Source organism: Neolamprologus multifasciatus, chromosome 16 (assembly GCF_963576455.1).
Source record: "Neolamprologus multifasciatus chromosome 16, fNeoMul1.2, whole genome shotgun sequence".
Lineage (NCBI taxonomy): Eukaryota > Metazoa > Chordata > Actinopteri > Cichliformes > Cichlidae > Neolamprologus > Neolamprologus multifasciatus.
The window spans coordinates 14,361,141-14,388,517 of NC_140454.1; the positions used below are offsets into that span (position 1 = coordinate 14,361,141).

Sequence of the window (27,377 nt, forward strand, 5' to 3'; positions counted from 1 at the left end):
ATTTGTAACGGGTATGAGGTAGATAAAGTGCTTGAAGTGTGTAGAATACAGCACTATATGAATATATTGTTAAAATCTGACTTGGTAAGTGGACTGGTTCTTATGTAGCACTTTTCTAGTCTACTTGAGTGCTCAAAGTGCTTCACACAACATGGCTCATTCATACAAGCACTTTTTTTCCCTACACCTAAGTGCTTTATATCTAAAGCTCAGATGAATGAATCAACTTAGGGTTCAGCATCTTGCCCAAGGATACTTCAGCATGCAAACAGAAGCCAGAGATTGAACCACTAACCTTTTGATTAGTACATGACCAGCTCTACCTCCTGAGCTACAGCCACCCCAACAAGCTTGCAGCAAGTACTACCTAAGGCCAACCTTACTTAGCTTCAAGGACCAGACTATTTTGAGAAGTGCTCAGGGTGGTATGGCCATATGCTAGTAAACTTGTTTGTTTAAGCACTTTGAGTTGCCTGTAAGAATAGAAAAGCTTTATATAAATGCACTATACTATGCTGTAGGCCTGCCAGATCTCTGAATCCCTGTTATATGGCCATCAGCTTGAGCCATTAGTGATACACTAGAATCACTTACCAAGCGGTCAGCTGTTAAGTTCGATAGCGTGTAATGCTGCTGCCAGATTTTGATAAGGAATAACTCTGGTTCTGCTTTTGATACTGAAAACAAAAGCTTGTTTTAATCTGTGAAAATGTGCAGCCATTACCAGGCTGTAGCTATGTTCTATGTAAACTGTGCAGCAGTGTCTCTGACTTCTTTTCAAACCTCACAGCAAATACAAATAATAGATTCTGTATTTGACAATGAGACGCAGCAGGTGAGTGTCTGTTTCAAAGAGGGGTCATAGCCTAGCCTAACGTATAGTGCTCTTATTAGTGCCCACATGGGATTTTAGCCAAAAACGCTATGAGAAAAAAAGAGCAGTGAGGTGTTGTATCTGCAGCTTTTGGCAGATGGAGTTCATCAGTGAAACTGCAAATATTACAAAACAATGTCGCGAGGAGTTCATGTAGGTCTATTGTTTTCATTAAAATCTGTAAGTGTTGCTGGATGTGTGTGCATGTGCTCTCCTTGCAGGAGGTCAGTATACTCCTGCGCTGACTGACTGAGGAGGATTATTATGGGATTAGGGGTGTCTTGGTTACCGGGGTGAGATGATAATCACAGTGGCTGTCCTCTGATCTCGACGGGGATAGGAGTGTCAATCAAACTGGAAACACTCAGAGATGAGAGGTACCACTGCTGTGAGCGTGAACACGTGCGCAATGTGCTCTCTGAGCTGGGTGTTACATGTTTGATCACATGTGTGAATGTTTTGTGTGAATCAGCTGTCAGGTAAAGGGAAGTGGGGAAAAGAGGAGTTAGTGTTTTTTTTTTTCATCTCGCTAGAAGATGAGTGAATTTATGTTTTATGGAAATAAAATATGGCCCACACCTCCCTCCCTGCCTCCAGATGGTCCCTGTGGAGAGAGGGTGATTATCTGGCCCATCTGAGCAAGGGAACCTGAGAGTGTTGATGTTGGGTGGGCAGTGCGGTGCCACGCCAAGCCTCCTGTCCCCAGGAGCTTGAATACGATCCCCTTTACCTGCCCCCTGTCTCTGGTCCTCTCCCTCCCTCCTCCACCCCATCACCGGCTAGGCTTACTGCAACTCCCCCACCTCCTCCTATCCTCCCGCTGTCTACGCCCCAGGATAGACTTTCTTCCACCTGACAAGGCTTGGCCTGGATTACTGGAATACCTGGACAGGTAAGTCAACTGATGAAGGTGTCAAGTGCATCTATGTGTTTTTATGTTAGTTTGTAATGCTTAGCAACCCATCAGGAACAAAGCAGTAAACATCCACAAAAGAGGGTTGCTAAGAACTCTGCAGAGCACTTTGTTCCAAAGTCCACTTTAGTAATCCCATGAATAAATAACCAAGGGCCACCAGCTCGGTTAATAAACTCTTCCTCATTTTGATTTTCAACCTTTTACTCCTTCCTTTCTCTCCCTCTCCTCTCTCCATCCTACTCGTCCTGCCTGCTAATTAGGCCAGGTCTTCGGTTTCCCTGCCATGGGTGATATGAGTTTATCAGAGCTGCCTGTCAGGCTGCAGGGGTCAGAGAATGGTGTTGTTGGACCAGACTGCAGCTTGAGCCGTGGCACTAGCTCAGCCATGAGACAGAGAAAAGAAGCTAACGGATCAGAACTAAAAGAGATCCTATCTGATGCATTTTGTTTTCAAGCTCAGAGATCCCGCTAAAGGCCTCAGCAGAAGACAAAAAAAAAATCATGATGGGACTTCTAAATGATATCGCAGCTACTGCCTGTATGTAACTGTTTCCTTATTATCACTGATGTAACACTGAACTATAAGCACTAGACCAAACTTAGCTAAATAAAGCTACAGGTCATCTCACGCTTCATTAATGTGGCGGTAAATTAAAACACAGGTTTAAATAGAGGTGTTTTGAGCACTTTTTGAGCTCGAGCACTAGTTTTCAAAAGCTAAGAGCTATTTTTCCTCTTAGCTGATTCTCATACATCCTATAAAAAAAAATTATGATTTTTTTTTGCAACACTTGCTATTAAATTTGGCGTATGATTTGCAACAAACAGTGATTAAAGTCTTGATATGTCCTTTGCTGGTATTTAAGCAAGATAAGACAAAGATGAAAGGCTGATTAGCACTTCAGCTTCACTTTCTTTCTCCTTTGGTTAGTAATTAGTAGGTTTAATTTGACAGTTTTAGAAAGACTTTTATAAATAGATACTTGAGAGGTTGGCCTCTCTCACTGAATTCAAAACACAAGATCTTCTTAACCATTTTCTTCTTTCTTAATGTAATAGTACATTTTTTAAGCACTTATTATTTGAGTAATGCAAACATTTAATCATCCATAGTCCTAATATATTAAAAGTGGACTGAGTTGACATCAGTATAATCACTGATATTATTACACAAGATTTTTTGCTTTTTTATCAAATAAAGATGTTTATTCATTCATTTAAAAAAAAAATTAAAATGAATGAGATATATTTTAGTTCATGAGATTCGTTATGTTACATTTGTTATGGATTTGTTAATGTATTAGAAAAAGAAACAGGTAATCCATTACTTTTGACTTGACATGAGATTTTGCTGTAGGTGAGAAGTTTAACAAAACAAATAATGATATATTACTTACTGATTTAGACACATTGTATGAGGCTGTGCCACATGTGCTGTTCTACTCTTTTTAAAGGGACATCCTTTATGTGAGACGTTGAACTATTACAGTTTTTTCTGATGGCTTGAGCACATTTTTTGTAACTATTGGCTATTTTTGCAAAACTCTACACACAAATAAGAAAACTCTTCACCCAATCAGCAAAACATTGTAGTTTTCTTGTAAAAGTGAATAACCCTTGCTTAACTCTCCACACCTTTGTAAAAATGGTATTTTTGTATCCAACAGTTAACACAAGCCATCATATTAATAAGCACACAATGCACCAACTACACACTGATGGTATGAATAAAAAACACATCTGGCTTTTGCTTTCTCTGTGCACAAGGTAGGCTATGTCAGTTTGAGCTCATACTTTTGTCATAGATCTGTAAGCATAGAGGGATCCAAACTTCAAGTACTGGTGTTTATTCACACACATTAAAACAAACACAAGTGTTTATTTCCAAGTATAGGATTATTTGCAATCGCCATATTGACTATATGGGTTTCTTGGTCTGCAGTGAACATGCTTCCTCTGCCCCAGCATCTGGTCATCTAGCAATTCTGTAAAGTAACAATTTCAGTATGTTTACATCTATGGTATTGTTGTGTTTCTCATTAGAATATGGCAGTGCTACAAATCTTAGTGCAAAGTGACTGTACTAACCGATTCTCATTTCAAAATGTCCTTATGATGCTTGCAACAGTGTAGCGGCTCGAGTTAGGCTGGACCCGTTGGCCAGCTTCCCTCAGGGTCATACCACGGTTGATTACATGGTCCATTATTGTAGCTCTGATGTCATCAGCAATTCTATTTCTTACTCTTTCTTACTCTTCTTCTTTCTTACTCCCCCCTCCTCGTCCTCCTCTTGCTCCTCCTTGTCCTTGTCGTCCTCTTCATCCTACTTCTTCACCTCCACGTCCTTTTCCTCGGCCTCCTCTACTTCTCACTCTTCCTGCTCCCTCCATTGTACTCCACACACAGAGCTTACCTGTATTACAGTGCTTGGGCTGATTGCAAAGTGAACTAATTATCTAAAAAAGTTTTCACATGTGACAGTGTGCCAGACAGTTGGCAAAATAGTGTAAATAATGGCCTTAAATGTGTATAGTTTTGCTAGGAGTGCGTTGATCATTTGGAAATTGAGTGTAAAGCAGTGAGTTGTGTTTACAGTTCTGCAAAAAGAGTGCTGTGCAGTGGATTGTAGATACAGGTTTGCAAAGTGTGTGTTACAAAATGGCAAACTGAGTGCAAAGCAGTGTTTGTGCTTTTAGTTTTGCAAACTCAGTGAGTGGTTTTGCTATAAGTATTAATAGTTTTAGAAATTGTGCTATAAGAATCACAGTTAGGGTTTAAGCATTCAGAAAAAACTGTAATTATACATCTGTATTTCTTTATCTTTCCCTCCTGCTGCAGATTACGAGGGTACACTGCAGTGCATTCAAAAGAGGGCAGTGTAACTACACATGCAGGGCTTCCTTGATGCTTGCCCCTTTTTCCACATCTCTCGTATAAACAATATTACAGTTTTTTCTGAATGCTTAAACCCTAACTGTGATTCTTATAGCACAATTTCTAAAACTATTAATACTCATAGCAAAACCACTCACTGAGTTTGCAAAACTAAAAGCACAAACACTGCTTTGCACTCAGTTTGCCATTTTGTAACACACACTTTGCAAACCTGTATCTACAATCCACTGCACAGCACTCTTGTTGCAGAACTGTAAACACAACTCACTGCTTTACACTCAATTTCCAAATGATCAACGCACTCCTAGCAAAACTATACACATTTAAGGCCATTATTTACACTATTTTGCCAACTGTCTGGCACACTGTCACATGTGAAAACTTTTTTAGATAATTAGTTCACTTTGCAATCAGCCCTAGCACAGGTAAGCTCTGTGTGTGGAGTACAATGGAGGGAGCAGGAAGAGTGAGAAGTAGAGGAGGCCGAGGAAAAGGACGTGGAGGTGAAGAAGTAGGATGAAGAGGACGACAAGGACAAGGAGGAGCAAGAGGAGGACGAGGAGGGGGGAGGGGAGGACGAGGAGGGGGGAGAGAAAGGGTAAGAAGAGTAAGACATAGAATTGCTGATGACATCAGAGCTACAATAGTGGACCATGTAATCAACCGTGGTATGACCCTGAGGGAAGCTGGCCAACGGGTCCAGCCTAACTCGAGCCGCTACACTGTTGCAAGCATCATAAGGACATTTTGAAATGAGAATCGGTTAGTACAGTCACTTTGCACTAAGATTTGTAGCACTGCCATATTCTAATGAGAAACACAACAATACCATAGATATAAAAATACTGAAATTGTTACTTTACAGAATTGCTAGACGACCAGATGCTGGGGCAGAGGAAGCATGTTCACTGCAGACCAAGAAACCCATATAGTCAATATGGCGATTGCAAATAATCCTATACTTGGAAATAAACACTTGTGTTTGTTTTGATGTGAGGGAATAAACACCAGTACTTGAAGTTTGGATCCCTCTATGCTTACAGATCTATGACAAAAGTATGAGCTCAAACTGACATAGCCTACCTTGTGCACAGAGAAAGCAAAAGCCAGATGTGTTTTTTATTCATACCATCAGTGTGTAGTTGGTGCATTGTGTGCTTATTAATATGATGGCTTGTGTTAACTGTTGGATACAAAAATACCATTTTTACAAAGGTGTGGAGAGTTAAGCAAGGGTTATTCACTTTTACAAGAAAACTACAATGTTTTGCTGATTGGGTGAAGAGTTTTCTTATTTGTGTGTAGAGTTTTGCAAAAATAGCCAATAGTTACAAAAAATGTGCTTAAGCCATCAGAAAAAACTGTAAAGCGTTAGAATACACCTGTACATGTAGTATTTTATATAAACGTTTGCATCTTTGCAAATAAAACCTTTCCAACAGCAACTTGTTTTTTTTGTTTCAGTTTAATAGCCTATTTGTCAGGGGCACAATGTTGAGAGAGAGAGAGAGAGAGAGAGAGAGAGAGAGAGAGAGAGAGAGAGAGAGAGAGAGAGAGAGAGAGAGAGAATGAAGTATGACTAATGTAATTTGAACAGACATTTCAACAGTCAGAGTGAAAAACCCAGTGGTCAAGCTGTGAGGAAAAAGCTGCACCTGGTAATTGCTGCAACACCCACTGACCCCTGTGCAATGTGCATCAGCATAACCCTTCACAACATGTAAGAAAATTGCTTCATAGTTAGTACATTATTGTTTCAGTGATGGCAGAGAGGTTGCTTTGCTTGGCCCTGGGTGGCATCATTAACACAGGCTGGAGCAACGCGTTTAAATCAGATGGCATTGTCACAGGTGTAACTACTGCTGTTCATGCATGTGATTAATGTCCCCTTTTTTGATTAATTTCCTACGTTGGCTGAGAAGCCCTCGCATTTGTGATTAATGAACCTGCAGCCTAATATAATGTAATAGTGGCTTATTTCTTATTTTTTTGTATGTGTATATGCATGTGTGCTCTCACTGGTTCCTGTGTGTGGTATCCCAGTTCAGTCAATAGTGGCAAGCGAAAGGTCGGGGTGGAAGAAATCATGCACAAAACCTGGAATTTTCTTAACAGAAGAGTCTGTCTCACTTGGAGTTGTGATAAGGGTAATATGCCAGGCTGCTACAATAAATCAGTTTTAAAAAGACAAGGGGAGAGATATAGAGAGCCTAGCACACAGCTAGATGAAAAGTTAGTGGGAGGCTGATACATAAATCCGCATACAATGATGCAACTCTGGTCGGGTCTAAGCTTCTGTGTCTGCCTGAGGGCTATGATGGGTGTGACCAAGATGCTGCAAACCAGATCCTCACACTCTTCTCTTTTCAAGAGGAAAAAAAAACAATATACTGCTTGGTTATCCTCACTGTTGACCTTTTGATGTCTAAGTCAATATTGTATCTTTTTTTTTCTCACCACCTCTCTCAGGCTTCTTCCCTCTCCTGCCCACCTTCCCCATATCCCCGGTGGTGACAGAGACGGAGGACACAGGGGTCTGTAATTAGTTGGTTGACCCCGGGGTTGGGTTGTGTGACCCCGGCAGCCGTGAAGCGCAGATCCAGCCTGATCAGATGAGTAGTTCTGAGGGATCAGTGGTTGAAAGACAGCCGCCTCCGTACCTCGGCCAACCCAGTCACACTAGCCAGCGCAGCAGCGGCGGGCACAGTTACAGGAGCCCGGCCGATGAGCCTAAACAGAGTCACAAACACCTGTCTGGGGTAGACTACAAACATACAGACACATGCTTTTCAACATCCACAGACACCGATGGGGCTGCAAAACAGACTACCTGCCACCATTCAAGGAAAGGAAGGGAGGAGGGGGGCTGAAGGGTAACCCGACCCAGGTAGGGGAAGGATAGGGAGGGAGGGGATGGGAGGTGAGGGAGGAGTAGTGCTGGCCCTTGGTCAAGTGCCTTGTATTCCACAAACAGGCCGCATCCAGTTACACTTTACCTGAGAAGCTGAGCCTGAGGAGAGGATTCAAAGAAAAGCTTGTGGACCTCCCTCTCTTTGGTGTACTTTCTTTGGCGAAGAACTACATTCTGATTTCTTCTGAGTGTATAACCAGGGATTTAGTGAAAACAAAGGCCAGTTCACATGTGTAAGTGCTGCACAAACATTATAAGAGCTGCCTTCACTGCGTTACTGTACGGACAAGCAAGACTGAGGATGGGTAAATGTGGCTCAGCTGCCTGCACTGCCTCCGCAGCTCACCACACTAATTAGAAGCGGCGAGATGGGAGAAAGGGAGAGAGTGTCATCAAGGACACGCTGGGAGACGTTCACCTGAGACAGCTCAGTCACTGATGCTCCGGGCACATCAGTATGACCTGAACACCGGCACTGTTTGAAGTTGTGACAGAGAGAACGAGAGACAAAAGCGTCTGGATCTAACTGTAGGCCTTGGGGGAATAAAGAGATGGGAAGAAACAGAGAGGAGGGAACACAGAGTGAGGAGAAGGAAATTCGTTGGAGAAAAATAGGCAAAGAGGACAGGGAAGAAAAGCAAAGGGAGAGCACTTCCTCACTTTCCTGTGTGAAAATTGAGGCCTGCTCTTTAGGACACTTATTATTTAGTCTCACTTTCTGTTACTTATCCCTCATTTGTTTCTACCTCTTTACCTCTCTCAAGTCATCATGTTTACACAAGCTGTTACTGCCATTTCCCCGTTGTCTAACCCTCTGCTGTTTTTCCTCTTTTTTTTTCTCTCCCCCCTCTTTCTTTGTCTTTTCGCTACTGGTTGGAAATCTGGAAGGCTTGCTCATCGGCGCCAGCCTCTGTTAATCCCCTCCCAAAGCACCTTAGCAACGCTAGGAATTTAGAGATGCTAAAAAAAAACCACACGACGACAACAACAACAACTGTTCTTAACACTGGGCTCATATTGGCAAGAGTGGCCACATCTTGAGATGTGTGTGTGTTTTCCATAAGTAGTTCAGAACAATCTGGAAGGGTGTGATAACCAAGGATCTCTCAAGAGTGTGTGTTTGTGTGTGTGCAAGTGCAGAACGTGTGGGTCTGAACGTGTGCACAGAGTGGGACCGCGTGTCTATGTAATATAGTTCCTATATAACAACCAGCAACCTGGTAATCACAGCATGTAGTCACCTGAGATACTTATTATCTAGTCTCTTTACATGTTCCCTCTTTGTCTGCACCACGGCACAAGCCGCACGCTGCTGGATGAGCGTTTGTCTTTGTGTGGCGGGCTGCACACACCTGAACAAGTCAATGAGAGGCTGAAAACGAGTGAAAGAAATATATAAATTATTACAGACTGCAGTGAACAATTTATGTTATTATGGGCCCAACTTTGATGCTAGCAAAATGCCTTGATGAAAAAAAAAATCAATAAAGCAAGGTTACAACACTCACAGCAATTACGACGTCAGTTATTTTTCATTTATTGGCTTTGTGATTTTCACACATCAACACAGATCACCCCAGCACCTTTCGCTTTCTCTACCCAAAATCAATTACTTAGGGGCAATGGTAAAATAATTGAGGGCGCATTTAGGCCTTGAAATTAATACATAGTTTAAATGTTAAAACTTTTCTGTAACTTCTCACTTTGAAGTATTAATTTACCTCTCAAATTGAATGTGAAAATAAATGACGGAAAGCACAGTATTTTTTTTATTCCCAGGCTGTAATAAGATGCAAGAGTTTATTTGGTATGTACTCATTATCTACCCCCCCCCCCCCCCCCCAGCCATGGGTGGCTGTGTAAGCTAACAGAAAAAACAAACTGCAAAATGCAAGTGCATAGCACGCGTTTATCTCATAAGATGACTTTTAATCCATCAAAAGACAAAACAAAACACACAGAAAAACCCGATAATAATAATAGCAGTAGTTACTTTTCTAAAGCAAAAAATATATATGTATATTACATGGCGTATACACTCATGCACAAGAAAGATGTTAATAAGAAATTAACAGCATATCCAAACAATACATGTTTATTATAAGGGATTGTGTTCAAATGAAAATGACCTGTTTCATCTGATCCTCTGTTCCTATAGTGGCAGATCTGTACAAGGTTTCTTTTGGGCTGGTCAAACAGCACGTTAAATACACTTGAGGCTGTAGAAATATTCATTACAGGCATTTTGACGGATTTTACAAATCTGAAAATGCAGCGGGTTCTTGGACAACATGCCAGCTGAGGGACTAAGAGTATTAAGACAGTGAAACTGGCTCCAGTGAAAAACACGAGGGAAGGAGAGCTGCTGCAGTCACTGCAGTTTCCTTTTGTGTGTGTGAGTGTGCTTGTGTGTGTTTGTTTTTGCTCAGATGGGCAAAAATATGGGGCTAGGATTGTTTTGTTACCCACAATTTTAAGCTAAAAAAAAAAAGCCACACGATCTGAAGTCATACACTTTACTTGGATACAAAACATTGGGTGACAGGAGAAAGGGGTTATGTAATTAAGGGGTTTCAAGAAGGTAGCATCACAGAGGAAAGAATGAGTTAATGGAAGAAATTTGGGGCTCTGACAGTTGCTGACATTTTCTGAGAGGTCTTTTCGCCGGCACCACCTATCTCCCAGTGCTCAAGGTAAAGATGGCCTGCCAGTAAAAGGGATGAGAAGCTATCTGTAAATCACAGTCTCCCCACAGTGATCCAGTTCAGCTGGTCATAGACTTGATGGCCATTGTCCTGGAAGACAGATAGAAGCACAAAAACAAGGAGACAAACAGATATATGTTACTAATTTGTAGAGGATATCAAAAGTCAGTAAAAGTAAAGTTATTAGCAAAAACAGTATATGTGTGTGTGTGTGTGTGTGTGTGTGTGTGTGTATATATATATATATATATATATATATATATTTATATATTTTTATATATTTATCTATATATATATATATATATATATATATATATATATATATATAGCAGACAGAAACACATAGAGAACATGTACATTGTCTAGTCTGATGAATGGTCAAATGCATAGAATATATATTTGCAGAGAAATTAATCAAATTTATCCCACACCTTAAACAGTCTGATAGGTGACAACAATCTAATGGCTGCGGAAACAAATTGAATAGGGTTATAACCATTAAGAGCAATTTATCTGTACCTCTCTGACATTTTCCGGTGACATACACATCCTTCACTTGTTCCAATCTGACCTATCTAAACGACCCAGTGTTTTGATCACTTGACCCAGCAGAGTTCAAAGGGCAGCCGGTTCAAACGGCTATCAGTGCGCTGCAGGTTGCAGTGGGCATCATAAAACTGCTGTTTCTTATCTGAACTCTTTGACCCCTCATTAACCCCTCTCTGCTGCTTTGAGAATTATCGCCTGCCGCACATTTGTCGAGGCGGTGAGAGTCACTGAGAGTTTGTGAAACACCGAGCTAGTTGTAACATTTATAAGAGCAAGCATCTTTAGCTTCACTTTGGCAACGCAAGGGTTGTACCGAAATGGAAACAACAGCATTGTAACATGCTCGCGGCGCTAACATATCTATACTGCACTGAGGTCATGTGGGAAAGGAAAAAAAAAGATTTCCTTAATACCAACTTGTGAGTTTTGACATCTTCAAGAAAGCTGTGCGAATAATAAAATACTGTGAAGTGAAGAAATATGACAAAGTTTTGATGTGCGGCAACCTTATTTGCATGATTTAAAGGATCATATTAAAGTTAAACAGCGGAACTTTCCCTGTTATAATTAAAGCCTGGATATTCACAGGCAACTTTTAGTGACAACACATGAATGTGGCATAATTTAAGCGGTGGTAATACTCACTGACTTCAGAATCACAGTTTCAGCTGAGGCTGGTGGGAAGGCCATTATTTAGCGTTAAATACATAATTTGGTCTGTTAATGGCACGTGATGAAAAGGGAGGGGATTATTAGATTTATTTGATGGGAAATATTGCATATGAACCACATGACTTATCAGCCTCACTGAAGGAAAACAGTACATCAACAAAGTCCTCAAGATACACTGGACTACATGGACTGGCCAACCTACAGATTATACCTACAGCAACTACTAAGCCATGGAAACCCATGTCACAAAGCTGCCTGTGCACAGTTTTTGTGCTGATGTTAATGTCATAGGAGGGGTGGAGCGCTGCAGTTATCGAGTCAGTAGAGCACTAGTGATTTTTATGCACTATACGCCTTAGCACTCAGCAACTCCGCTCTGTGGTCTGCCACTTCATGGCTGAGTTGCTGTGGTTTCTAAATGCTTCCACTTTGCCATAATACCACTTACAGTTGATTGTGGAGTATCTAGGAGAGAAGAAATTTCACAAACTGACTTGTCGCAATGGCGGCATTCATTTACAGCACCAAGCTTGAATTCAGTGAGCACTTTAAAATGACCCATTTTTTCCACAAATGTTTGTAAAGGTTGACTGCATGGCTCGATTTTATATTCCTATGGCAATGGAACTGAAAACACCAGAACAGAGATGTGGCACAATACTTTTGTCTATATAGCATACATTGTCTGAGAACCATGCATCATGACATTTTGTTTTGCAGATGGAAATATGTTATTGGACAGGTGAAGTCTCTGACCTGCTGGTGTACTAGAGGAAAAGTCAGCAGAATGCAACAAAAAGACTACGGAGAACATGATTTTTTTCTCTAAATTTCACCTTACTGCTTTTGCTAGACGGTGTCTGAACACCACCTGACATCGTCTACGATGTAAAGAGCATTGAGCATAGAGCATCTCTATGTGTGTCCAAAGCTTCAAAGTTTGGCTCATTGCTTTGTGGGGGCCAGCTGGAAAAGAAGAAGCAGTGCTTCTGCATGTACATGCTTTTATTTTTAAATAAGACTTCAATCAACCTCCTGAAATTATAAGGTTCTGTTTAAAAAGAAAAAAAGGTGTTCAAATGGGAGAGAAGAAAAAACAAGATAATAAGTAGGTTAGAAAGAAAACAGTATTATTCTACTCAAAAGTACTATTACTTTTGTATTAAAAAGAACTTATTAGAATCAAAATGCTTTCGAGAGTTTTATAGTTTCCGAATGCTCTCTTAGTTTATTCCCCCACCCACAAAAAAGACTCAAGGTTATTGCATATATTTAGTGAGGGACAGGAAGCCACTTACCGTGCTTTCATTAACATTTATTCTAAAATCCCCTTTTCTCTCTGGAGCACATGTAATAGTCTGACTGTTGCTGCCAAACAACACTAAGTTTGCTTGTCTTGAAGAGTCCATGAAAGAAACTCTTTGTGGAAGCACTTCTGCTGAGAGAGGGGGAAAAAAATCTAACAGTAAACGATTCTTCCTTCAAGAGCGCAAACAGGAGTATTTCAGAGGACACTTAAAACTTATCATGTGGCCTTTCCTTGTTGTTGTGTTTGGAACAAATAGGTACTGAAGTATTTTCTTATTTGAGCAAAGCAACACAATGCTTTTGCCTGAGAAAATGAGATTAACTATCTGGGGGGTTTCGCTTTTAAAGAACACGGTTATTTCTTTTTAGTAGCAAATCGCTGATTTTATTCATGTTAAGGAACAATTTCTTCATTTCTTCAGCCTTAAAAACTTCCATCTACATCTGTTCACCCATTGATGGATTATGGATTTCTGTCAGGTAACAAGGAAGTCAACAAGTTGTTTTATTATCTAAACCTAACCGAAGTGCTAGAAAACACAAACTAATGAGGAAAAAAGATATTGTTGTTACTGGCCTGCAAAGTCCACATAGGGTGAAGGTCAGGGTTAGTGGATGGGTCAACAAAACACTTTTTTATTTCAAAATGCTCTTATTTTTTAACTATGTTCCTTAATCTTAACATGTTTCATATAATAAGCATGATGATCAAGGTCCTCTACATTACCCTAATCCTAACTAAGTTGTTTTGTGTCTTGGCCTTTGCAAACATAGGCAGAAAACAGATGAACCATATTGAGCTCTAATGGGTTGTGTTCAAAGGGGTTAAGCTGGAGGACCTGTCACTGTGCTCGCCAAAGTAATTGCTTACATCTCCTTATGCTGCTGTAATCACTAAACAACTCTGACAGGGCAAGAGTCAAACAGTCAGGGAGACTGTAGAGCAAGCCAGCTCTTACTTTTATCCATTTTAGTTGTGGTAAAAGTCACAAAGTCACATCTGTGAGGTGAGAAAAAATTAAAGAGATATCGCTCTGTATAATGCAATTTAATTTAACAGAGACACAGTCTGAATGATTAAAAATGACCATACAGTTGACTTGACACTTCTCTAAAAGAGTTAAAAAAAAATTTTATATGAACACTATATTCTTCAAGAAGATGGGAATTTATTGACTGTATCTGATTTTTAAGCAAAGTCGAAAGAATAAAATGCCTCCTGAAAGGACAATCTGATGAATGCCTGTAAAGGTTATACAAGTTTTTCTTTTGTCTTTATTTTTGTTCTAATATAGCTTCAACCTAGGGGGTTTACTTAGAAGTTGTCTGTAGTCTGGCTAATTTTGTTTGGGCCTGACTTTTGTGCCACTTTATGATTGTTCGGCAGTTATTTGATTAATTATCAGAGCACTGCATGCACAGGTGCTTGTGAACTAGGCCTTTACCACAATGCTGAAATCTAACATAAAAGATAGGATAATTCATTTTAAAACTCTAAACCAATCACATTACTTCTTTCCTACCACTAAAAAAGTTGTGCCAGTCAGAGTGGCTCGCCACATTAAAAGATTCCTTTTAAGTGCTGTGTGCACGGTGGAGAACTTCGAGCCCTGAAAGCATGGCACAACAAATCTACAGTCAAAGTGTTTGTGGAAAAGGTGAAAGCTCAGTCATGTCATGTTATTTAAGTATGTTGACACTTATTCTTTGCAACGCAGTAATCCAAAAATATACAGATCAGTCAGTATACTGTATGTAGTTTTGAATTTGTTGCAGGTATTAGTAACATGACATCAATCCAATATTTCTAGAAATAATTCTGCATCATATTTTAGCGTGATTAAAATTGTATTTAATAATAAAGCATGAAACACTGCTTTTGCTAGAAAAGTTGAAAAAAGGGTTATGATGCACAGGATTAATGATCTCTGAGTCCCCCTTCACAAACTGGCAGGTTACTGAATATTAATCCAACAGTATGATGTGTGGAGAACGTGTCGGATGTGTTTGGAGCTTCAGCCCGGTCTCATTTCCAAGTTTGTTTAATTAAAGGTAAACACAGTAGATCATTGTGAATGATGACAGTTCTCAAACCAGAAGCTGTATGTTTATCATTGATGATAATTCCCTGCTGCCATCAGAGGGCAACAGGACAGGTCATTTATTATATTATTTAAGTAACCCAAGGAGGTTTTTCACAAGTACTGACTGCTCTACCGTACTTCTGCAATGCATATTTAAATTTTACACAGTAGGAATGTTTTTTTTACGTGTCTTGCATTTCTTATTTTGCTTGCCCCTGTTTAAAGAACCTGCTGAGAAACCCGGTTTCTACCAAAAATATCAGTGAATAGCTTCGCTTCACTTAGATGTAATGCCCACTTGTTTGCAAGTCTCCCACCTGCATGCCATGTACCAACTTTGAATTTAACAGAAATAGATGGACAAAGCAGGTGTTATGGTAGTTCTGCTGCTAAAATAAAGTGCCAGTACCTGTGCAACCTAAATTAAATACAGCAACTGCCTGTGTCCTTGGATTTAAACTTATTCCTAACGACTTTAATACAGTTTGCTCCTGAATTTCTGCCATTAGGATTTTTTTTCCAGTGCAAGTATCAAATTTCTACATGGCAGATAAGTCTCAGGTAGGATGATGGGGTGGCTGGTTTGGTCTTTAATATAAAAGCCTTTGACACACAGAATCTATAAATCATTTAACTCTATTATGGGAAACTGTTGTTAATTACACATCTCTGTATATGTTGGTATCTTTTACCCATTGCTATGAATCTTTGCCAGTCTTGACTAAATCATGCTAGCCACCTATACTGTGGCCACAGTGGAACATGATGGAAACACAATATCAATATTAAAATGTTGATATGGTGGACAAAAGGAAAATCCTTATTGTCTGAAGGAAACGTTTGTTTTCTTTAGCCGCTATCCTCTAATGAAATTCACTGGTTGACAGTTTGGTCTGCTGCTGGCGTGGTGACAGAAACTGATGACAAAAATGTAAGTCATGAAGACATTATTTTTTGTAGAAAGTGATCAAATGTATTGGTGTGATTAAAGAAATTTTTAACACAAGACATTTCAAGGGTTTTTTTTCCACAGGCAAGGCTGGAGGAGGCTGAGATCGTGTCTTTTGTAACATTTTGTAACATTCTTACAAAGTTGGATTCATGAAACTTTTTTCAGATGGTGAAGATGTAAAATTTAAAAAAAATAAAAAAATACGCAGAAGAGGTAACAGTGTAGCTGTTAACTTAAAATTTGCAGTAGTTTCATAAATGTCACTCCATGTTAGACTATTTTTATTAAACGAGAAGGGATAAGTCCAGATTGGTAAAGGGAGACTGCAGACTTGTGACTTTTGAAAAAATCCAGGCTACCATCTTTACTAGGAATCCTTAAACACTTTCATTCAGTGATGGACAGTGAGACCACTCAGTATGCTGCACCCCACCCCCTTAACTTGCATCTTCTACAGACTTATTCTTCCCTTTCTCCTCCTTCCTCCCCCCCAAAATCCCCGGTTCCTGTGGAGTGGCAGGTTTTGTGTGGTCCCCAGCACTGTCCCGTTTTTATCTGTCCTCTGACGGGTTACCCCGGTCCCCCTCGCACCTGCGCCGCTCCCAGGTCCCTACAGGAATGCGCTGGGGCTTGTAATCGCCTTTGTGGGGGCCATTGAGTTGTACGGCTGACTGAAACTTCCCAACCTCACAGCGCGCTGGCCGCTGAATGGGACTCAGCGTGGGGCGGCTCTCCAAACCGCGGACCCTGCCAAATTCCTACAGTGGCGCTCCACAATCACTCCCACACAGGCCCCGATATACCGCCAGGCAGGAGGGACGGGGAGGGGTCGGGATGTGGTGGTGGTGATTGTGTGTGTTGGATAGACACATGGAAAAGTCTACATTTAGCTCCAGACAAGACGGACACTTTCTGCGTCGCCGCTCCGGATGCACATGGCGCAACCCCCCCCCCCCCCCCCCCCATTTTTTTGTTATTATTATTATTATTATCATCATTATTATCACTTTGTGAAGCGGTTACAGTAAAGCAGTGATTTGGGTTAACAATAAATGAAGAAGATGTATTTTAATATCTCACCTCTTTAAAAAAAAAGTTCCAGTGCAGATGCTATTCCAGCAACGGTGAAATCTGGAAAAAAAAAATAAAAAAAATGCGTTTGGTGGATGTTGTGAACAAAGTTTCAAAATAAAGCAATTTCTCATAACTTTTAGTACATTTGTGCCGCGTTTCGGTGCATTAGGTCTGTGTGCCGGCATATAGCGTGGTAGCTGTGGGTAGATAGAGCAGCACTGCAGGATTAAGAGGCAGCAAGATTGTTAAACATGTCAACGTGTAATTGCACGATAAGGCCCTTCCGAGGAATTCATTGGCCCAGTTGCTTTCTCTATTCCGCGCTAATCTCGCCCGGCACATTCGCTCTGTGCAATCTGTCTCCATAATCTTCTGTGACAGAGCGGGCGACGAGAGCAGGCTGCTTGGTAATTTTTTTTAGGGAAGGGGGGAGACGCAGAGAAAATATGCAGAGGCGTGATAAAGTGACGCTAATTATCCCCATTTAGGACAGGGAGTGCAAGGGATCGGGGCTTTACGAACAACCGAGTGTGCGCTGGAGCTGATGGCCTCCTAGCACGGAATATATCGGTGGCTACAAGATAAGGGTATCGCACGGTGGAGAGATTTATTGGCCAGCCAGCTGTACGTGCGCCCACTCACACAAACACACATAGATTCACACGCGCGCGCGCGAGCACACGCAGCAGTAGCAGCAGCAAGCATAGCCTGTATACTTTGCACCCTACACTTACCCCCTCTTCCACCTCAAGGTGTAATTTATTCGGGTTAAATTTGCCAGAACGCTCCTCTTTTTAGCCTGGCGATGCGCCGTGACGCGCTCCGCCTCTCCGGGCTTTCAGTGTTAATCCGCATCTCTTCACATCAACAGATAAGATAGAAACAGATGCAAAAACACACGAGGAGGCCATCCCCTGCCATACGGTGCGCGCTGTATTGCGGAGATGTCTCCATAGATGCAATTGCTTTCGGGTTTTAGAATTTCAACTAATTTCCAGACATTGTTCCTCTGATTTTTCCCCCCTAAAAGATTATGCGCAGCCAAACGTTACATGCTTTACTATGAGGCCTAACAGGTTTAATTGACATACCATGCAAGTCTTCATCAGTGTGAAATAGGCCCTTTAACTATGTATTTGAGATTAATTGATTTTTTTTATGCCTAAACAGGCATAAATTTCCCTCATTTGCATGTGTATGACTATTAGGGTATCATATGAGGCCTACAGGCGATTAAAAACGGAAAATCTCAAAAACATCTGTGGCTGGTCTTCAGCCTAATATATATATATATATATATATATATATATATATATATATATATATATATATATATATATATATATATATATATATATACATATATATATTTTATATTAATGATAATTATAAAAATGCGGGCATCTTATTCAAATGCAGGTGTTTTTGTCAAAGGTACCAAACCGGTCCAAAATCAAAACACTACATCTGTGAAATTCTGATGAGTCATCACCAACTCAACAAGCTACTTGTCTGTAGAGCTGTGACGAGTGGAAGTCAAAATTCAGTCTGAGCAACAGTTTGGACACTGTCAGGTTTGTGCGTCTGTTTTTGATCTAAACAGAGATTTTTCTCCTTTAATTACAATCACGGGTCGTTGGTTCACTCTCAAGTTTCAGTGGTTTTTATCGAACATGAAATTATTGTTCGAATCCCAGTTTGTGCCTCACGCACTTTGCCCACACCCCCTTTCACTTTCCTGCTATTTTGCTCGAAAGTAAAAGGAGCAAACAAGTCCCCCACCACCTTGCTGCTTCTCACATTATGGGAGCAAATAATTAGAATAAAAGCCAAGTAACATAGATTGCATTTATTTGTTAGACGAGTGATCAAGCCTCTTTAAGTGCCGGTTCTTTGATTAGCAAGCTGATGAAAATGCAGCTAAAGAAATTAGGATTCTTGTGAATCCCACCCTTTTTTTCTTTTTACCCTCTGTCACGTTCTAGCTTATAACGTAGAAATCAATATATATAATCTAATATTTCACATATATTATCTGACATCACCATAAAAATAAAGCTAATAAGAGAAGTGAATGCAAGATGAACTGATGGTGCAGTTCGGGTGAAAGATTACTACAACCCAGACTTCGATTTTTATCCCCTTATTTAAAGAAACAAATAATTGTATCTTTAAAATCTTTATCTTTCTTTAAGACATTTTTAGATAACTGTTCTTTGCTATCCCTGCCTTATTCTTTTTTTATATAGTGTGTTCAGAACAGAAGCTGTAAAATTGGAATTTTAAAAAAAGGCATCTCAGGAGATCAAACACATGGTAAAAGTGATTAAATAAAAAAAACAATAGCTTAAAATTTTCCTTTAAAAAATGAAATACACAGTGGAGAAGTTGTTCAGTTTTTAAGAGCAGTTTATACTAAAAACAAATCTGCTTTCATCGTAAAAGAAATGAAATTCTGGCGCAAGTTTCCGAAAAAAAAATTGCAATTAGACACACTGATTAATATAATAGTAGAATATATAATGAACTAGTTTCATTTAGAAATATATATATTTTTAAAAAAGATTTAAGCTGCTCTTGCTAATAAAGGATTAAAGGATTCACATCTCATAAGGTTTTAAAAGGGGAAAATGACATGTGCTTATTACAAAAAGAATCAAATTTCTATTCATAAACGAGAAGGCTTCGTTCATAACACTAACAGGTGGCTGTCATGCTAAATGTTCTTCTTGTGCGTTATGTCATCATAACTTTTCAAAATATTCAAAATCAAGTTTGTCCTTTTATATTTATATTAAAGGAGAACGCGGGCCACAATCTGGGCCTGCATTGAATATTTAAAAAATGTTTTATAGTATTGGAGCCTGCGTGCTACTGAAATAGAGAAAAGCAAACTTTTTAAAAACAATTTATGGACACGTTTCTAATTACCGACATGAAACTTCAGCTTCTAAAACAGCATCCTGTTAGTGAAATGGTTCTCTCACAGCCCTACAGGCTGTAGCTTTTACGCGTAATTACGCACAAACAATTGGACCATTTAAAAGCTCGAGGGATCTGTCCACCAGCGTCAAAATTTAAATAGAAGATTTTGTTTTTTGTTTTTCGTGAAGACTTCTGACGATATTCTTGTTACCTAAAACAAAACAAAACACTTCTGTAAGACCACTGTGAAAAATAATCAATCTAAGACGTTCTCTTAAGAATCAAAGCAACATCTTGTGAAATTTATTCAATTATTCTTCATTGCAATATCAGAGCTTTTCGCTCGCGGAAAAGCACTTAAATTACAACAGCGGTTGCCCGTCATCCTTTCAAATATTAAAATTATTCACAATTTACAAGAATTAGAGTGTTACAATAAAAAGAGATGATTTCCAAGAATTATGACACAGGCTTCTGCAAATGAACACAAATGTTTAAAGAAGCTGATTTTCCCATATCTTTTAAAGCACTTTCTTATGATTATGACACTTATCTCATTTTCAAGTAACTTACAATAAACTCCCCCCTCCCCACCCCGACCCCCAAAAATGATGAGACAATTGAAGCAAATCTCCCCAATGTGAAAACCTGGCGTAACCCTCAACTAAGACTGTGAAATAAAGGACAAAAAAATAAATAAATGATAGCACAATAACCATAATCTCAGCATCATATTTGTTATATAATTCCACTGGTGGCTATTCCAAAAAAAGCCGAGATGAATATGCTATTTACCCTTCATTTACAATATCATAAACATTCTGTACAAAATGCAGGTAGTTCTCAGGACCGGGGTTATTTTAGAAAAGAGGTAAATATTTGGTTATGGTTCGTTTGCAGTTTTCAATTATTCTATGAGTTCTAAATGTGTGTTAGCGGGACGGTCCCGTTCACTCCAGCCGTGGCGCTCTGGTAATGCTGCGGCAAGGCATGGAGTCTAGTTTGCATTGAGGGGTCCCCCGGCTCTCCGGTAGGTAAATACATGCTTATCATCTCTCTCAAGTCTCCGGGGCAAGGACCCCGTGAGTGTGTGCTGCTGACGGGAGGGCTTACACTCGGCTCCGACTTCACCAGCGACCCTAATGTCCCCATGGCAGCTGAGGAAGAGACGCCGGAGCTCTGGTGCTGCGTGTAGGTGATCCCGCCGTAGCCGGATGGGGAAGCGTTCATGTAGCTCTGAGAGTTCGAGATGGGGCTGTACTGCAGGGCTGTCATGTCATAGCGGTGCATGGGCTGGGGGTTGTGTGAATGATGGTGGTGTGAGTGGTGGTGGTGGTGCGCTCCGCTCCCCGGGTGCTGGCTGTAGGCTAGCTGAGCCTCCTGCATCATCGCTGCGGCCGCCGCGGCAGCAGCCACCTGCCCCGAGTACGCACCGTTCGCCCAGCCGTTCATGTGCGCGTAGCCGGAGCTGGCGGAACCTCCGTGACCTCCGGGGCTCTCCAACCTCTGCCCGACCCCGGATGAACCCATGCCAACCCCTAAACCAACTCCACCGCCACCGCTCGGCCCAGAAAGAAGTCCACCAGCAAGGGAATATTTGTCCTTTTTCAGCAATGTCTTGGTCTTCCGTCTTGGTCGGTACTTGTAATCCGGATGCTCCTTCATGTGCATGGCTCGCAACCGTTTAGCCTCGTCGATGAATGGACGCTTTTCAGCCTCGGACATCAGCTTCCACTCGGCGCCCAGCCGCTTGCTAATTTCAGAGTTGTGCATTTTGGGGTTCTCCTGCGCCATCTTTCTCCGCTGCCCACGGGACCACACCATGAACGCGTTCATAGGTCTCTTCACTCGCTCCTGATTCGCTTTCGACCCGCTATTCGGCCCCGTTTGCCCCGTCGTCGTGTTCGTTTGGGGGCCGGGGGAATGAAGGTCAGTTTCCATCATCATGCTATACATTCACCTGGTTTTTAAACTTCGCCACCAACAGAGAAAAAAAAAGTCACTTTCACAACAGGTTAGGCGCACACAGGTACGGGTGCGCTCGAGATGACTGGGCTACAAAATTAATATTCTACCCCAAATTGAAATAAACATGTGATGAAAATTAATCCGAAAAGGCATATAAAATGTTCTCCAACCAGCAGTTCGCCCTGTTTTCGCCTGGGCTGGTTCACATCCACTGTGATAGAATGCGCATTTGAGCCACTTTTCCTGTCGGAGTTGAGAAGTTTGTTAAAGCGGCGGCCATATGATGAGCACTGACAGCGGTTAAATGAGCCACAAGCGGCCAATGAGGCTCTAGCAGCGGAATGATTTGCATGGGGTTTGGTCAGGTGACTAGAGGACCATAGAGGAAGAACACACCGGAGGAGGAGGAGGAGGAGAATGAGGAGGGAGAAAGGAGGGTCAATCCCACAAATAGCACGAGGCATTTGAAATTTCCAAACACGCTCTCGGAGACTTCATCCACAAAAATAACGAAGATTTGTTAGCACTGATGTAGCGGCCAAACAGTGGGTGCAGTCTGTGATTAGGATGAGTCAAACATCTCAATTTATTTATATTAAAAAAAAAATAGGTTAGACTATGGCTGCTGATTTTTTTTTTTTTTTTTAAAGAAGGAAGAAATCAGACAGCTTATAAATTAGGAAGCATAAAAGTGTGGGTGAAATTCTTTTTTACCTTCAACTTTCTTCCCAGATTTGACATTGAAAAGACACTTCCTCTCCTATTTAACAAGTTATCCTCACATTCGCAGCGCGCACTAGAAGCCTGGGCCTCACTATTTTTATGCACAGGTTTTGCAATACACTCTGCCCCCAAACTAGTCTCAGACGACTTGATGCTGAGCAAGCGCCTCAGATATCAAATTTTAAACCATCTCTATCTCCCTCTCCTGTGCCCCATCACCCCCACCCCCTCCTCCTTCCAGGTATGTAATTAAGGTTTGAAGTAATAGCAGGTGTCAGATAGAGAAATGAAGCGCATTTATAGCTGAAAACTATTTGAAAGAGATTTGGTTAAAAAAAAAAACTGTTGGTCTGAGAGACGAAACCCAAGAGGATGGATAGTCGTATAATGACGTGAAATTGCCGGGGCAAAGAGCCATTATCGCCGTCTGCTGGTGATGGTGAATGAGTCCTGGCCACGCGCCCGCGTGCAGCTATAGATGAAAAGAAATACTACACGTAAACTGTCATTTTTAGTGGATATGTTGTGGGTCTGTTAACGCCTCTTATTTAACATCCAGTCAGGTATTCCGTTTGTTAAAAAAAAAAAAAATACACGAGAGGGGAAAGCGGTCTGTGTCTTCGAGTCCGCGCATATATAATCCAGATTTCACAGCTGACCTCCCCTGAAAAGCCCAATCAACCTCTAATTGAAAGGGAAAACGAAATACCACTTCCCGCGGCGAGACTAACGATTTAATCATTCTATCGTTCTTTTGCTGTTTTTATTTTAATTGGAGCTTAGCTTGATATGGTTCTCTGTTTAGGACCAGAGGGAGCGAGATCACTCGGACGGATCCGGGCGTCTTTGGTGATAGGGTTAACTTGATGTCACGGTGGTCAATAAACGGTTACAGCGGTCCAGGCAAACGTGGTTTAAGGCCCGAGGGAGATGGCAATGTAATGATGACACCCGGAGAGCTTTGGGGAGGTGAGTGCGAGTGAAGCGATCACACACACGCACGCATAAAAAGAAAAAGAAAATAAGAAACCAATTCTTGTCTTATTATACAGATACAGCGATTTGTCAGTATCTGCTCAATATTAAAAGTCTAATTCATAAAAACATTTAACCTTGTTTTTTTCTTTTAATTTAAACATATTTTTAACTAAATAGTGTAAGCACACATATAACACCGCTAATATTAAATCGGCCTATTAATAAATGCATTAAATACATTTTCATGCTTTTCAGATTTATTAAACCTGCCTGGACCCTGCCCTGACACGACTCTGCTTTAATTCACACCAGTGCTGCAATGCATCAATGCATCTCCAGCAGTTATTTTAAAAAAGTCGACATCCTGATAAAAAATATTAGAATTGTTATCGTTAGATTTCTTAAATAGCCAGTAGTAAGAGAAAATATGACTTCTACTATTACTGTCACTCTTGTTAGAATCATACTATTATTGTCGTTATTTGTTCTCAGTGCTGAGTGTCTTTAGGCTTGTATGCACAGGATTAGCCTTTACAGTGACATTGGGACCCTGGTGGCCCCTGTTTACTTTCTCTGTCATTCCCCGTCAGTCACTCCTCTTTTAACAAACCTCCTTTCAAACCTCCTCGCTCCTTTTGTGCGCGGCCTTTGTGACGGGTTGTGTGCGCACTGTGATGATGGTGCGCGACTGGGGCCAAGGGTCAAAGCGGTTATCCAACCCTCCCACCCTCCATGGCCACAAGAAAATAAAAAAATATATATAAATAAGTGAACGATCTCAAATAAATACACCCAGCTTGCGTGCCGACTCCTCGAGCGCAGCGGCCAGCGGGTGCTATTATGCTTTTTTTAATTTTATTTTTAATTTTACTCTCCCTCCAGGCATCAGTCCCACGCAAAGGAACCCCTTAATTAAAAAAAAACAAAGATAAAAAAAGAAAAAAAATCTCTTGACCGATTATATCTGGCTTCCTCCCTTTCATCATCATCATCATCTTCTTCTTCTTTTTTTACCCCTTGATGCAGTTAACCTGAGCGGGGACAGCGTTTTTACATGGCTGTGGCTGTGCCCGAGCAGTGCACAAGAGCCGGCGCTCGTGGAACTGGGTGGCGTTAATTTTAAGGAAGTAAAAGGAGTCCTGAACACCCCGGACACAAAACGTGGAGCTAATTATTTAAACGAGTTTAAGAGACAAAGCATCTGCTCCTTAGCCTTAAATTACACATCCTAAATCTAAAGATGTGACGGTCAGCCCCCCGCCCCCGCCCTCCCCACAACCTACGGAAAAGTAGAAACACCAAGACAAACATAGAGTCCTGCGTGAAAACAGGCTGCCACTGGATAGTCTAATGCGTCCCCTCGTATTTTACACCATCAGACAGTTATTCTTGTTTACGGCGAAACAAATGTAGGCGCCGGCGATAACCCCATCCGATCATTTTCCCTCGGAAAAATCTAACTGAGCTGGTTGAAGAGCAACTTGTAGGATCATGAAGCCACAGTGTGAGCTTTGCGCAGCCCCTTGTGGAGCTCACTTGTTCCAAAATAAAACGACAGCCTGCAGCTGGAAACACATATTATCTGCACTGCACTGAACACAGACGCTCCGAAATAAAGGCTGTCAACAAGACATTTATTTCAGCAAGCGGAAACGCCGAATTCAGAAAGCGTTCAAATTCGCTTTACTCTGTTATTATTATAATAATTTTGAGAATTAATTCCACCACGCGTTAAAAAAGGCGATTTTACGCACAACAGACAGTTTAACTACAGATTAGATGTATATAAAAATGACTTTCTTGCGTAAGGAATTGTAATATGCAAACTTACGCATGTCCCCCTCGTTCCCTCTACTCCAGACAAAGTGGGAAGAATTCTCCCTCCATGCTCCTAAAGCCGTCCTAAACCCCTCCAAAGCTTCATGTAAGACCGCTACTCCCACTACAATCTGGCCGCTCGAGTGCCAAGGCCATCCGTGCCCGGTGCCCAAACCCACCACTCAACACACACTGAGGGGCAGAGACAAGAAGAAATGACATTTATTATACACTCTAAAAAAGACAATTCCAAGTTATTGTTTCTCTCTGCAAAAAGGGGGCTTGCTTCTAACATAATGAAGCGTCTTTTGTGTGGCACAGAACAATACAAAACAAGTATTCTAATAAATAGCCACTTTTTTGTGTGTGTGATGGTGGGGGGAGAGGAGTGTGTGTGTGGAGGGGGGGGGGGTGCTCTCCAGGATGAATGGGCTGGAGCGGCGGGGTTCTGAAAGGCAGCTGTGCCGCATTCGGAGAGGAGGGGCGAGGACTTGGCGAGGAGCCCCCGCACCCCCTTCGCCTCCTCCTGGATACTGACTCCCATTACTGATCCTGGAACAGAAAAGGACGCAAAGGTGGGAGGGGGGGGGGGTGGAGGGAGGAAAAGGGGGGGGGGAGGGGTCGGTATTGACTTTGGAGGCTGTTTTTACTCAGGACATGCACTGTTTCCTACAATATGATCTTGGAGTCATCAAATATTGCCTCATGCTGTGATGTCCACAGAATCCAATTAGATGTAACCTGCACAGCTTGTAAGCATGTGGTTTTGACAGCTTCTAGGTGGGGAAGGATTTAGCCTACACACACTCACTCACACACAAGCATATAGCATACAAAAAACATGCAACAGCCACACAGCTGGGCTGATTAAAGCTTTCTTATCTACACACAGGTTTACCGTTTTGAGATGCAGCATGTGTTTCACACACATGGTTCGGTCTCCTCCTCTGAACTCACCGTTGATTGCTTCACAGATTAATTTCTTCCCCGGCCTAACCCTCACATGTCCCATTTGTTTTGCAAACACAGGACCAGAGCCCATTTGAGCAGCTCCTTCATTGTTAATGGATTCAGCAGTGCTTCTGCTGCTGCTCCTCCTGTTGCTGCTCCTCTCCCCCTCCAATGCCTGTTGCAGCATCCCTGCTCCAGGGCTGCCAGAACTCACAGACTCCCTGACTTGTAGCTGACGGGTGTCTTTGCTGCAGGCATCCATCTGCCTACTGGGGGAACCAAGGTGGAAAAACTCCTAATAACAGTAATTTTATGCTTTTTCATTCATTGCCAATAAAAATGCTCTAGGAATGCTTCATTATTGTTTAGTAACCTAATCAGTTTAGAAGGGCACCCACTGGCTTATCGCGTTAAACCACTGGTGGTTAACCAACATTTCCTTTTTTCTAAATCTACTTTCTTCCCAGGACAAAGAGAAGCCACATTGCAGATTAAAACAACTTCTCCGCGCTGTCAGGTTTTACCGATTCGCCGGTGAATATTTTGCGAGATGTGTTGCATCAAATAAGCACTACAAATAAACCACATCAGTGGGAGATTGACACAGAGTGGCAAGCTAAGTAAAAGTGGCTGGGTGAGAGAGTAGGTGGGGTGGGGTGCAGTGTGAGGCTAGGTGAGACAGCCCGAGTGGGAGATAAGATCAAGTTCAGACCTAAAAGCGTTGAGGGGAAAAAAGTGAGCCAATTGGCTAAAAGCAGAGGTCTTAGTTCAGTTCATTCTGTCTATCTCAAATCGCAATCATATGGCACTTAAATTTATGAAGACCTCAGTCAGCGATTTAATGTGATGTATCATCTGTTGCATGGGTGGAGAGGCGGTGTTTAGAATAGTTAACCTGGTTTATATGTAGGATTTCAAAATGTTTTTCAGTAAATAGCTTAATGTCTTTATTGAGTCTCAAGCAGGATGGTAACCCCAAACTGCCAAAGTGAAAGTGTGTATTTTTTCTTTTTCCCCCCTGTTTTTTTTGACAAAGAGAACATAACATGTCATTCAAATCTGGGGCACTCTTGT

The 27,377-nt window shown here is 41.4% G+C and overlaps 2 protein-coding genes across 5 annotated transcripts in view; both read right to left on the minus strand.

Annotated features, from left to right (window-relative positions):
* Nucleotides 1-9,806: 9,806 nt before the first annotated feature.
* Nucleotides 9,807-25,878, minus strand: sox1a (SRY-box transcription factor 1a). 2 transcript variants are annotated; one of them, XM_085135471.1, is made up of 3 exons: nt 20,979-25,878; nt 16,947-16,997; nt 9,807-10,391 (listed from the first exon to the last, which is right to left on the minus strand). In XM_085135471.1, exons 1-2 carry the CDS (start codon nt 21,819-21,821, stop codon nt 16,977-16,979), a joined length of 864 nt encoding a protein of 287 aa, XP_084991597.1. In that variant the 5' UTR covers nt 21,822-25,878; the 3' UTR covers nt 9,807-10,391; nt 16,947-16,976. The 2 variants fall into 2 exon arrangements, with proteins under 2 accessions (XP_084991597.1, XP_084991596.1); XM_085135470.1 differs by lacking the exons at nt 9,807-10,391; nt 16,947-16,997 and having other exon boundaries at nt 20,465-25,878.
* Nucleotides 9,807-27,377, minus strand: part of arhgef7a (Rho guanine nucleotide exchange factor (GEF) 7a) — a 127,231-nt gene continuing 109,660 nt past the window's right edge. For 2 of the 3 annotated variants that reach the window (XM_085135469.1, XM_085135466.1), the window contains one exon: nt 9,807-10,391. The gene's annotated coding sequence lies outside the window, so the exon portion shown is untranslated. Of the gene's footprint in view, nt 10,392-16,946; nt 16,998-27,377 lie in introns of all 3 variants that reach the window. The other variant, XM_085135468.1, reaches the window with a different exon arrangement.